At 36.2% G+C, this 12,211-nt stretch overlaps 1 protein-coding gene across 1 annotated transcript in view; it reads left to right on the forward strand.

Moving 5' to 3' along the window:
* Positions 1–1,328: 1,328 nt before the first annotated feature.
* The window catches only part of LOC118716721 (spermatogenesis-associated protein 31D1-like), a 32,266-nt gene continuing 21,383 nt past the window's right edge, over positions 1,329–12,211 (forward strand). The window contains exons 1-2 of the mRNA XM_036434263.1: positions 1,329–1,383; positions 2,433–2,484. Coding sequence (XP_036290156.1) covers positions 1,329–1,383; positions 2,433–2,484 — 107 coding nt within the window. The remainder of the gene's footprint in view (positions 1,384–2,432; positions 2,485–12,211) is intronic.

The following is a 12,211-nucleotide window of genomic DNA, read 5'->3' on the forward strand; positions in this document are numbered from 1 at the left end:
CTCAATATCCCTCATTCAAAATGATATCATCTTCTGGCTACAGCTAATGTGTAATCACACTCTATCTTTCATGCTCTCATATTTTAAACTTCACCTCCTTTTGCCAGATTGTCTAGGGAGGTCCAATTTCTTTAACTATTATGAAAATAAATGTATTTTTTATTTGGAATCAACCATCATCCTGGCCCCCAATACCTTTCATTTTTCTCAAGTATCATCAAAGTATTTATCCAAACAAAAATGGTTTCATCCCCTATTCAATTTCTAATAATATCTCATTTAGAGACATTTACCTAGTTTACTGTTGGCTAATATAGTCCAATATTACATAGCATACCTGTATAACAAGAGAACTATAGATATTGGAATGAAAGGATTATTGAATTAATTATGGCCTGAATATTAAGAAATCTCACACACAAGCACACACAGACACATGTGTTCTTCTCACTGCAATTTTACTTTTGTTAATGTTTGAAGGTATAAAATAACATATTATATAGTATCCTTTTTATCTGCTATTGAGATATTTCAGAGAATTGGTGTGAAAAATGATAGAGGTGAAATATTTAATTGTATGGCAAACGTATAAGAATCCAGGTAAAGTGGCTTTTCATATCCATTAAAGATTGGTTGTCATGATGGCCTTTACTCACCAGAAAAAGGCAATAAAAGAAAAGGTATCAGAGTATGTAGAAGAGGTACTCTTCTGAATTATGCACACACTTTTTTCCTTTCTTTTATGCTAAATGCAATAAGCCAGTTAGAGAAATGTAAGTACCATATCATCTCTTATCCATTAAAGATTGGAATGGGTACATAAAAAAAAAAATTACATAGGTCATTGGAATTGGAATTCCAATCAAAGGGATTGGAATGTTTTATTGAGTTGTAACCTGTGTGGTTTTGTGAATCAATGTCACCTCAATAAATTATTTTTTAAATATTTTTATTGGTCACCTCAATAAATTATTTTTTAAATATTTTTATTGGTTTCAGAGAGGGAAAGGGAGAAAGATAGAAACATCAATGATGAGAATCATAGATTGTCTACCTCCCGCATGCCCCTAACTGGAGATCGAGCCTGCAACCCCAGCATTCTTATATGTGGAATCTAATGAACAAAATAAACTGAGGAGTAAAATAGAATTAGAGATATGGATACATGGAATAGCTGCCAGAGAGGGGAGGAGGGTTGGGGGACTGGATGAAAGTAAGTAAAGGGATTGACCTAAAACATATATAGATAACACATAGACAGAGAGGACAGTGTGGTGATAGCCAGAGGGAAATAGGGTAGGTGGAAGATGGCAAGGGGTGGGGCGGAAATGGGGACAGAAGGAGACTTTGCTTGGGGCGATGGGTGCAGGATGCAGTGTGCAGGTGATGTTTTATTGAGTTGTAACCTGTGTGGTTTTGTGAATCAATGTCACCTCAATAAATTATTTTTTAAATATTTTTATTGGTTTCAGAGAGGGAAAGGGAGAAAGATAGAAACATCAATGATGAGAATCATAGATTGTCTACCTCCCGCATGCCCCTAACTGGAGATCGAGCCTGCAACCCCAGCATGTGCCCTTGACCAGAATCAAACCTAGGACCCTTCAATCTGCAGGCTGACGCTCTATCCACTGAGCCAGGGCAATAAATTAATTTTTAAATGATTTCTAGTGTTTGCAAAGCCTTTTCTATAGTCAACATTCCAATTCTTAATGACAAGTAGTTAACAAATGAATTTTTCTTTGTAAGTAGACCTAACTTTATTTGAACAAGACTCTTTTCAAAGATGCTTTGGCTTTGCCTAGCTGGATTAATAAATATAATCCTATTAATAAATAACATTTGTTAAAAGAAAAACATTTTATTTCAAATATTCTGAAATAGGTTGACTATGAATCTCTTGTTGGGCTTAGCTATACTTATCACTTGGAGGGAAAAAGAAGAAAACCTCCTGGTGACAGAATTATACGTAGCAGATTCCATGATTTCACAAGGGTAGCTATGTCTAAAAAGCCAGGCCCATATTGGAAATAGCATCACTAGGCTTTTATCAAATACTTCTCATAAATCCTATATGCACAGGATTATTAGAAATTTAAAAAATCAATAATGATGAGAAAATATCATTTGGAATCAAATGCATTTTTTTAAAATATAAATATTCCACAAAAATTATGAAGCATACATGAAATTGATTTTACTTATTAAAGGCCAAAATGGAGCAAAATTTAACTCCCTCTTAGCCAATAATTCCCCAGGATACACTGGGGGCCATTGGGCATCTCTGACTTCACACTCATAGTGAAACAACGCTGTAATGAAATAATGAAGAGCAGCATCTGTGAGACTGGAGAGGGCCTGTTTACACTGGTCTCTCCGAACATGCAGATTCCAAAACTTTACTTTTGCTAAGTAGACATTTGTCTCCTCAGGTGTTGTTCAGCTGAGATGTGACCGCAAGAAAGAGAATTCATCCGTGGTAAGGTAAGCAAAATAAGACGATGTGTTTGAAAACCATAAGAGGATCACCAGACAAAAGCCAAGTATAATAAGTACGTTACTTCCCCCAGCATAGAGAATACAGTCTCAAATGGGTACTAGAATTGTTGGGGTGACCACTATGTTATACACCTGAAACTCATATATAATATTGTATGTCAACTGTACTGGCAAATTTACATATTTACAAGCATCTTAGGATGAACTGGAATCAACTGTAGTTCACTCTCTGGCCATTTAAGCTTCAGATTCCCAGATGTTATTAATTAGAAACTGGTTTTTCTGGATCTCAAATCCAGATTACTAAGTAGTCTCAGGATATGTCAGTGGTCTACTCTTGGTCTAATCAGGTGTGGACTTCCCTCTGATCAAGAAAGGCAAAGGAAGAAATATCTGAGAGGGAAGCAGGAGGCAGAGCTGGTGGGATAAGCATGTCTCAGGGAAGTTACCATGAAACACCAGAACTCCCCACCAGGGTGCAGGAGCAAATCTGTGTTCTTGTTGGTGAGTCCTACTCAGGTGGGAGATAAGGGGGGCTGAGATTGGCTTGATAAAAATCCTGACACAGATGCCATAACCAGTTAGGCTCAGTGGATAGACTGTCTGCCTGTGGACTGAAAGGTCCCAGGTTTGATTCCGGTCAAGGGCAGGTACCTTGGTTGCGGGCACATCACCAGTGGGGGTGTGCAGGAGGCAGCTGATCAATGTTTCTCTCTCATCGATGTTTCTAACTCTCTATTCCTCTCACTTTCTCTCTGTAAAAAATCAATGAAATATATATCTTAAAAAAAAAAATCCTGTCACAGAGGAGCTATCTTGTCATCTTGAAGCACAAGTGGTCCCTTTAAAAACCAAGACCTTGGGATGTGTTGGTGCTTGTTTCCAAGAGGAAGAGAGGCACCCCATTCCACCCCAGTTCTCAGAACTTAACATCTTTCCCATACTTCCATTTAACAAGCCCTTGTGTCCATACTTGCCTATACAAATACAAAGGAAATAACTCGCTGCTCTCACATCTTTTAAAACACCACCTGCTTCCCCTGCAGCCCTGACAGCGCTGGCTGCCTCAGAGACCCTAGTTAGGGACTCAGACTCCGGTGCATTGTGGTGACACTTGACCTTGTTCTCATCACCTGAAGATTACTTACAGGAATTCCCGGACCATTTGTCTTACATGCACAATAGTGTTGCTAGAATGGTATTCATGGACTTTGAAGATGATAACTAAATCTGGGTTCCATATGCCAAATATAACCTGGCACCAGCTGGTGATAAATCTGTTCTCATCTCTCTGAGGGAATTCTTTTTAAAATTCATGACTTAAAATAATTTCTTGTACACTCGGCAAGCGTGTGTCTTCATACATAGTTGTACTAAAACCCTGCAGCGTTATTTCTCTAATCTGAATTACATTCTTTTAAAAATAAATTAAAACTAGCGTGCTGATATCTATACCACAGAGGCTATCTCCACTTTTCATTCCTGAGCTGGCATTGTCCTGCTGGAACTCAGACCCAGTTCTAGGAAGGATTGGACAGGTGGTAAATAAAATAAAATGTGTCATGCTTTTTCCAGAATTCTTCATCTGCTCTGAGTCCAAGAGAACCAGCCCAAGCTTGTTTGAGCAATATTTTTAGCTGAGTTTTCTCCTAGGAGATTTATGAAAGCAGCATCGCACTAAAATAAAATATCTGTTGGATATTGAGACATAGCAACGCTGCTTTGAAAACTCCCTCAAAGAGTGCAAAGCACCAAGAGGTAGACATTCTTGTGCCCTCTGTACCAGGAGGTTGTCTTCCTATACTTTTCTAGAAAAAAGAGTGATGACAATGATTTCAGAGCATCAGCGATGAGAGATCCATGATGTGAGGATGAAGGGGTGTCCTGTGATAGAGCCACATGACTGTTGTGGTGGCACATTTATTAAAGAGAACAGAGAGGCTAAGAACAACACTGGCTAGAAAAGAGCTGCCAAACATAGAACACATGAATACAACCCAAAGAACCCCGACACACTGTAGCTGATTTTTTTTGAAAGACTGAACACACTGAGTGGAAAAGGACATTGTGATGCCCGCAGTCCTGATTTAATAAATGCAAGAATAGATAACGGCACAGAAGAATAAATGATTTCCAAAATTCATCAAAAAGCCGACATGCTGTGAAAGAAAAACAAAATAATGTGTAATTAATAGGAAGCTTTGATTAAAAATGTGGTCTGGTTTAAGTAATCTTGTATAGAAGCAGTGACTATAGTACAGAAGCCTTAAACATAGTACATTTCATGTTTAATATTTTGGAAATATTAGAATTCTTAATTTAAATTTTATACAATTCTAATCAAATAAATTTCCTGCTAATTTAGTAAAAGTTTAAAATATGGACAATTCTGAAATATAAGATAGCTAACACTTGCTTATCCTAACTGTGCCTCTTCTATATTATGTAACCCGGAACAAATGATTTCATATTATAGGATTGAACTTCTGTGCCAATAAAATTAGTCAGAGAGGTGGAATACCTCTAAGGTTTCCTCTCGCTCTAGACTTTAAAAACCATCCATCAGGTCTAATTATCAACCACTTAATCAATTAAATTTTGAAATTCAATATGATATTTCAGTCAGTCAGTTGGGTAAAATGCTACTAATAAAGACAGTAGACTTTTAATAAGTTATAATAATATATTTAAAAGTTCAGAGGTGAATTTTGTAGGCCAAGAGACAAATTATTAGATTTAAATATAAGATTATAAGAGTAAGTAATAATATAGTATGCTATTTCATTACTTAATATATTTTAAAACATCAGTTACTAAATGAATTTTGATCATAGTGGCTATATTTATACTGATTGCCACATGGATTTTAACCTTTTAACCATTGGGAACATCGCCATGCCCCAGACCCAGGTAGGACAGGTGATTTTTAAAATACAGAATAATAATAACAGCATCTCAACAAGTACATGGTCCGTGAAAGATTTCCAACATGCATAAACAATACATATGCTTAGAAGTAGACAGACTTCCCAGGACAATCTTGTTCTTTCTCTTCTTATTGGTATGAAAGATTTATTCTTCAGAGGATTAAAAAAAGAGTACTTTTTCAAACATGTTCTTTTTAATGAGGGTCTATCTTATCGGAATTGTTCTGCATATAGTCTTTAAGTTTGCAAGATAATGTTTAATATTTTTAATTTATAAGAGAGTATAATTGGGAGATTCAAATAGGTTAATATAATGCATAACTAATATAATTCAGTTAATAATAGCAGAATTAAGCTTCAAAATGTGTTATGTTGTTTCCATTCATGATATACACAATTTGGCCACTCTTCATGAAATACTTTTTTTCTGGGGGGAAAAAAACCCACACATTTATTTAGTCACAAAAGATTAGTTTAAGTTTAAGCTCTAATATTTACTTGTAAGTACTGTACATACGACTCTAAGCTGTGTGGCACTTTTCTGGTTTTCCAACTTATTCCTAACAGTTATGAAAATAGTATGATATTGATGTATTTCATACATATTTAAAACCACAGTAATTTGGAGTTGTTAATATTAGTAGTAAAGGATGAAATCCAGACAAAGGATGTCAAAAGAGGAAGGAAAAATGGACACCAGATAGAACACATGGCCTCTAGCATGGCACTTACTCCTCATGCATTTGATTTCTCACTCAATGTTCTTTGATTCTGAGACATTTGACTCTCCCCACATGTCAGAGGCTACATGTGATGCCGTGTCGCTGTGCTGCATTTATGAAAACCTCTCTAACCCAAATATATTTCTTATATATTCAGGAAAGGAGAAAAGCCATAATTTATACCCTAGCTGCACTTCTTAAGGACAACATGACCTAGAATGACTTACTTAATCAGCATTATTTATGTGGAAATTGGAGAGAACTACTGTAAAAATTAGATTAAGTTTAATATATAATTCAGTTGACACAATGCTGTGTTACTGTGTTGCACAGACTCAGTAAATGGTATAAAAAATGCCTTTATCATTACTCTTTATGTGCTGAATTTCTAACAAAAGTAATGTTTAAATGTATTGCTAAGCAAAAGCATTGATCCTGAGAGAAAATAAACATCTATCCGCCTTTATCTAGGCTCACTTTTTCTAAAGGCATTTGCAAACTCAAGAGCCAACTCAAAGAAGGGGCAAAAAGACTACAAGCATGCTTCTTCAAAGATCTTACCTTACGAAGAACACTGCATAAAATGTCAAGTTCTCTTTTTTGAATACATTCATAACAAATTTTAACATCCAGCACAGAATCAAATGCCATGGGGAAATGCTTACAATATCTTCTAATTTATATTAATGAACCAATGGAACAATAAGTTAGATTAATAAAGATGGTTATTTTTTGGCTTAATTCTTGGATTGTGTACTTAATATATTTTAAAACACCAACCATCAACCAAATCTACTTGCCAACTAAACTCATTTGCTTTGTGAAGGAAAGTGGCTTATGTCAAGAAAACGTATTTGCCTAAAGCACCACACTTTATTTCTTACAATTCCATGACTTACAGCTATTTCTTACTCCTATACTTGTTTGTGGTTGATGATTCAGGATGGCCTCACTCATAAATACAGCTATAGGCAGGCTGCTTGGTGTACAGGGGTTCGTATGGGAGAGCTTATGTCTGCCTTATGTGGGCTCTTGGATGTCCTAGGGTTTTCTTTGCCTGAGCAATCTCAGGGTTCCAAATACCACTGAGAAAGCAAGCCCTGGTGTGCAATTGCTTTTCAGATCTCTTCTTGGGTTAGATTTGTTAATGTTCCTTTGAATGAACATTAACATTGGCAAAACCCAGATCAGAAAGGCGGAGAATTAGACTTTACTTCTTGATGAAGGGAGTGGCAGTGTGGCATTGGAGTTGCACATACGGGGAGGGGAGGATTTGTGGTAATTCTGTGCTCTGCAACACTAACTGAGCATGCTCAGATTATTGCCTGAATTATGCTCCATATATTATAAATTTTATGATTTTGATCTGAATTAAGGGGCAATATAGACTTACACAACTTGTACATAGGCTAAAAGTCATATGTTAAGCAATAGTAAATTAATTAGGGTCTAGGAACAGATAAAAATGAAGTATATATTGATTGATGGTAATTATTGTAAAATGAAGAAGCTATTAAAATATGTGGTTTCTCACTCACTTTATCTTCATTATTTTATCTTTCATGTAACCTAACCCCATATATGCTATCCTCTTTCACATATTTTGGGTAGGACACATGTGTTTAAATAGAGAATTCTGGATATATCTAGTGTATTAATTATGCGTTAAACCATTATTTAAAATGACCTCTGTGGAATGTATCCTTAGCATTATTTAAAAAAAAAGAAAAAACATTTTCTAAACTCAAGGAGCTCAGAGTTGTAGGAAAAAATAGATATGGAAACAAGTAATTTAATAAATCCTGACATTCTTGTTCATCTAGATAGATTGGTTGGCCAGAGGAACTCAGCCCCTGTGTGTATAATGAATGAGTGTAGTGTGGATGGAGTGGTTCATTATTTCAGAGAAAATGAGTAGACTAGTGCATATCCACTCCTCGTAAAACAGAATGGTCAGGGGATATGAAAAAGCATCCAGGGACATATAAGGGGAATTCTTGAGACAGGTCATTTGATGAGGTCATGAGTTCGTCAAATATAAATTTCACTATCAACAACAGTGATTCTTGCACCTCTATGAAAAATACAATAAATTGGTTACAAATGAAAAATTTCAAAAGTAAACATGAGCCTGGAAAGGAGTGGCATTAATGAAAAAAATTAAATGTCTAGATAAATATATAGATGATCAAATTTTGAAGAAAACAAAAACAAAGAAAAGAATCAAAATTCCAGGAATAAAATTGTAGAAATTGCCATAGGGTCCAAAAAAGGAATAGAAAAATAAGAAATTATGATAAAGCACTCATTAAAATTTTAATATTTAGCTACACTAAAGTATTTAGTGAGAACCCATATTATTGAAAACTTACAATTAAAATGTGTTGTCCATCTGAGTTTAATACAAGTTCTGGAGCACATGAATCAGGGTTGAGGGGATGTCTTGAAGCAGAAGGAGCACCCTTTGCCCTGAGAATTTAATATAAAAGGGAGCAAGGGAACAGAAAATACAGAAGTTTGTGTGGTACCTCTGGTCTTTTAAATTTTATTTTTTGTAACTTTTAATTTTGACACTATTGCAGATGTGACCTCCCCCTTAATTCCCCTCCACTCTGCCTTCACCCCCTTTCCTTCTATACACAACCATACTGTTGTCTGTGTCCATGGGCTACCCACTCTTTGGCTAGTCCTTTGCCTTCTTTCTTCCTGTCTTTCTTTCCTCCCTCCCCTCTGACAGGTGTCAGTCTGTTCCATGTCTCTGTTTCTATTTTGTTCATCAGTTTATTGTACCCATTAGATCCCACATATAAGTGAAATCATATGGTATTTGTATCTGATTGGCTTATTTCACTTAACATAATAATATCCAGGTCCATCTATGTTGTCACAAAAGATAAGATTTCTTTCTTTTGTATGGCCCTGTAGTAGCATTGCATTGTGTAACTGTACTACAGCTTCTTTATCCACTCATCTACTGATGGCATTTGGGCTGTTTTCAGATCTTGGCTATTGTAAATAACACTACTGTGAACATAAAAATGCAAATATTCCTTCAAATTGGTGTTCAGGATTCTTAGAATATATTCCCAGAAGTGGGATCACTAGGAATATAAAGGCAGTTGCATTTTTAAATGTTTAAATTTTAAAATTTTTGAGGACACTCCTTACTGTTTTCCACACTGGCTGCATCAACAGTCCACTAAGGTTTCCTTTTCTCCACATCTTCACCAGCTTTTGTTGTTTATTGATTTATTGATGGTAGCCATGCTGGCAGATGTGAGGTGATAGCTCATTGTGGTATCAATTTTCATTTATCTGATGATTAGTGACCTTGAGCATTTTTTCATATGTCTATTGGCCATCTGTACTAGTATGTCCTCTTTGGAGGAGTGTCTGTTCAGGTCCTTTGCCCATTTTTAAATGGATTGTTTGTCTTCCTGGTTTTGAGTTGTATACGTTTTTATATTTTTTGTAGATTGACCCCTTATCCAATATGTCATTGGCAAATATATTCTCCCATACAGTGGGTTCCCTTTTTATTTTGTTGATAGTTTATTTTGCTCAGCAGAAACTTTATAGCTTGGTATAATTCCATTTGTTTATTTTTCCTTTGTCTCCCTTACCCTAAGAGACATATCAGCAAAAATATTACACTGAGAGATGTTTGTGATTTTACTGCCTATGTTTTCTTCTGGGATTTTATTGTTTTATGACTTACACTTAAGTCCTTTGTCCATTTTGAGTTTATCTTGTATATTGTGTATTCTTTCATTTTTATGCATGTACTTCTCCAGTTTTTCTAACACCATTTATTAAAGAAACTGTTTTTACCAGTCTCTTGTATGTTCTTTCCTTCTTTGTCAAATATTAATTGACCATAAAGGCGTGGGTAGATTTCTAGGCTCTCTTTTCTGTTCCAGGCATATACCAGCCTGTTTTGACTACAATCACCTAGTAGTGTAGTTTGTTATCTGGTGTGTTGATGCCTCCAGCTTTGTTCTTTTTTCTCAAGATTACTGAGACTATTTGGGGTCACTTTTTGGTTCTTTGAAAAATATGGAGATGTTTTTTGGTATTATAGACTAAAAGAATTGCAATATACTGTAAATGACATGACTCTTGGTTAAAAGATTTAACATCTGTATACCTTCCACTTAAACCCAAACATGCTGTCTCTAATAATTTTGGATCTGTTTAAAATTCTTAAATAGTTTCTGATATGACATCCAATACCTTTCTTTCCCCCTACAAAATATTGTACAAGGTAGCAAATGTCTGTGATGCACACTTTGCTTCTTAAGATATTTGCTGCATAACTTAGTAAAGTACCCTGATATTTGTATTCTGGTTAATGCTTTAGAGCCACTGACAACATAGTTTCCTCTGCAATAATTTTGTTGTGTTGGGATATTAAAAAACCTGGTGCAGGCTAATGTGGAGGATTTATTCTGTCACATTAAATCAATGGTGATCTACAGAACTATGTGGGGTCAAGCACTGTTCAGGATACTTTACACGATTCATAATGCCACATTAAGTACTTACAGGGTGTTATTAACCGAAACAAACCTCATGGGTAAAGGAGAGATTTATTGAAGACAGCAGAAGGAGAGCTCCCTAGGCAGATGTTTAAAAATATTGCCTCAGAATTTAGAGCTAATGCAGCAGCAGATGAGAACTGCAATCATAATACCAGGTGGTTTCACAATACGGTTCACATGTCTTTAGAAAGACTTTAATTTTTATAAAGGGAAAAAATCTTTCACAAGGGAAGTTTGCTAGTCTGAGTAAGTAAATGTGTCTTAGGTTCCTTAGCCAGCTATCAGAAATACCTCCGTCATTTCAAATTTCTAAAATAAAAATAAAAAATAAAAAAAGAACATATTGGGGCTGATGGGTGTGTGTGCTTGTGTGTGTGTGCATATTACAAAATGAGATTGGGTTCCTTTTTAATCTATCAAAACACTTATTTTTTGTTAATCCTCACCCGAGGAGATTTTTTCCATTGATTTTTAGAAAGAGTGGAAAGGAATAAGGGACAGGGAGAAAGACAGAGAGATACATTGATGTGAGAGAGACACATTGATTGGTTGCCTCCCATATGATCAGGGTCTAGGATCAAACCTGCACCTCAGGTATGTGGTCTTGACTGGGAATCAAACTGTGATTCCTGGTGCATGGGCAGACACTCTAACCAGTAAGCATACCAGGCAGGGCTATCAAAACACTTTTTTAAGCAAGTGTAATTTTCTGTATCAGTTATATTTTTAGGGTCATTTGCTTACTAATTGTCATGTATTTCAACAAATATTTAGAATCTACTGCAAGCCAAATACTGTGCCACAAACTATGTATACAGGACAGAAAATAAAAATGTGGCACAGCCTTGGTCTAATGCCCTCATAGAATGTATTGAATAGTAAAAGTTTACATTCTGCTGAGGGACTGTTAAGAGATATACCTAGATGAGAGGAAACAAAGGTATCCATTTAGATCAGAAGAGAAAGGTCAGATGAGTGATGAAACAATGGGTAAGAGGTCACAACAAGAGCAGCTGTGGTGAGCTACAGTTGTCTTGTTCACACCTCAGAAGTGGGAATCCTCTACTCTTCTTCTCTGGAGCAGTGGTTCTCAATATTTCTAATGCTGCGAACCTTTAATACAGTCCCTCATGTTGTGGTGACCCCCAACCATAAAATTATTTTTGTGCTACTTCATAACTGTAATTTTGCTACTGTTATGAGTTATACTGGTGTCAGATGCCAGCAGTAGGTGCGAGCACTGGGTGGGACCGCAGCACACAGGAGCAAAGAATATACAGTAACCATCAGAGGCTCGTTCCAATGACAGCCACCAGTGCTCCGTCTTGGTCTGGCACCCCCACTCACCTGCTCTACATCCCACTGTGTCCACCGCCCTCCATGTATCACATTCTATTGCCTGTTGCTGATGTCTGCCATGTTCTGTATGTGCCCCCTGGTGGTCCGCGCACATCATAGCAACCAGTTGTTCCATTGTTCCACTGTTCATTCTATTTGCATATTAGGGTTTTATATAGATAGA

The sequence above is a fragment of the Pipistrellus kuhlii genome, unplaced genomic scaffold, assembly GCF_014108245.1.
Source record: "Pipistrellus kuhlii isolate mPipKuh1 unplaced genomic scaffold, mPipKuh1.p scaffold_m20_p_12, whole genome shotgun sequence".
NCBI classification, from domain to species: Eukaryota; Metazoa; Chordata; class Mammalia; order Chiroptera; family Vespertilionidae; genus Pipistrellus; species Pipistrellus kuhlii.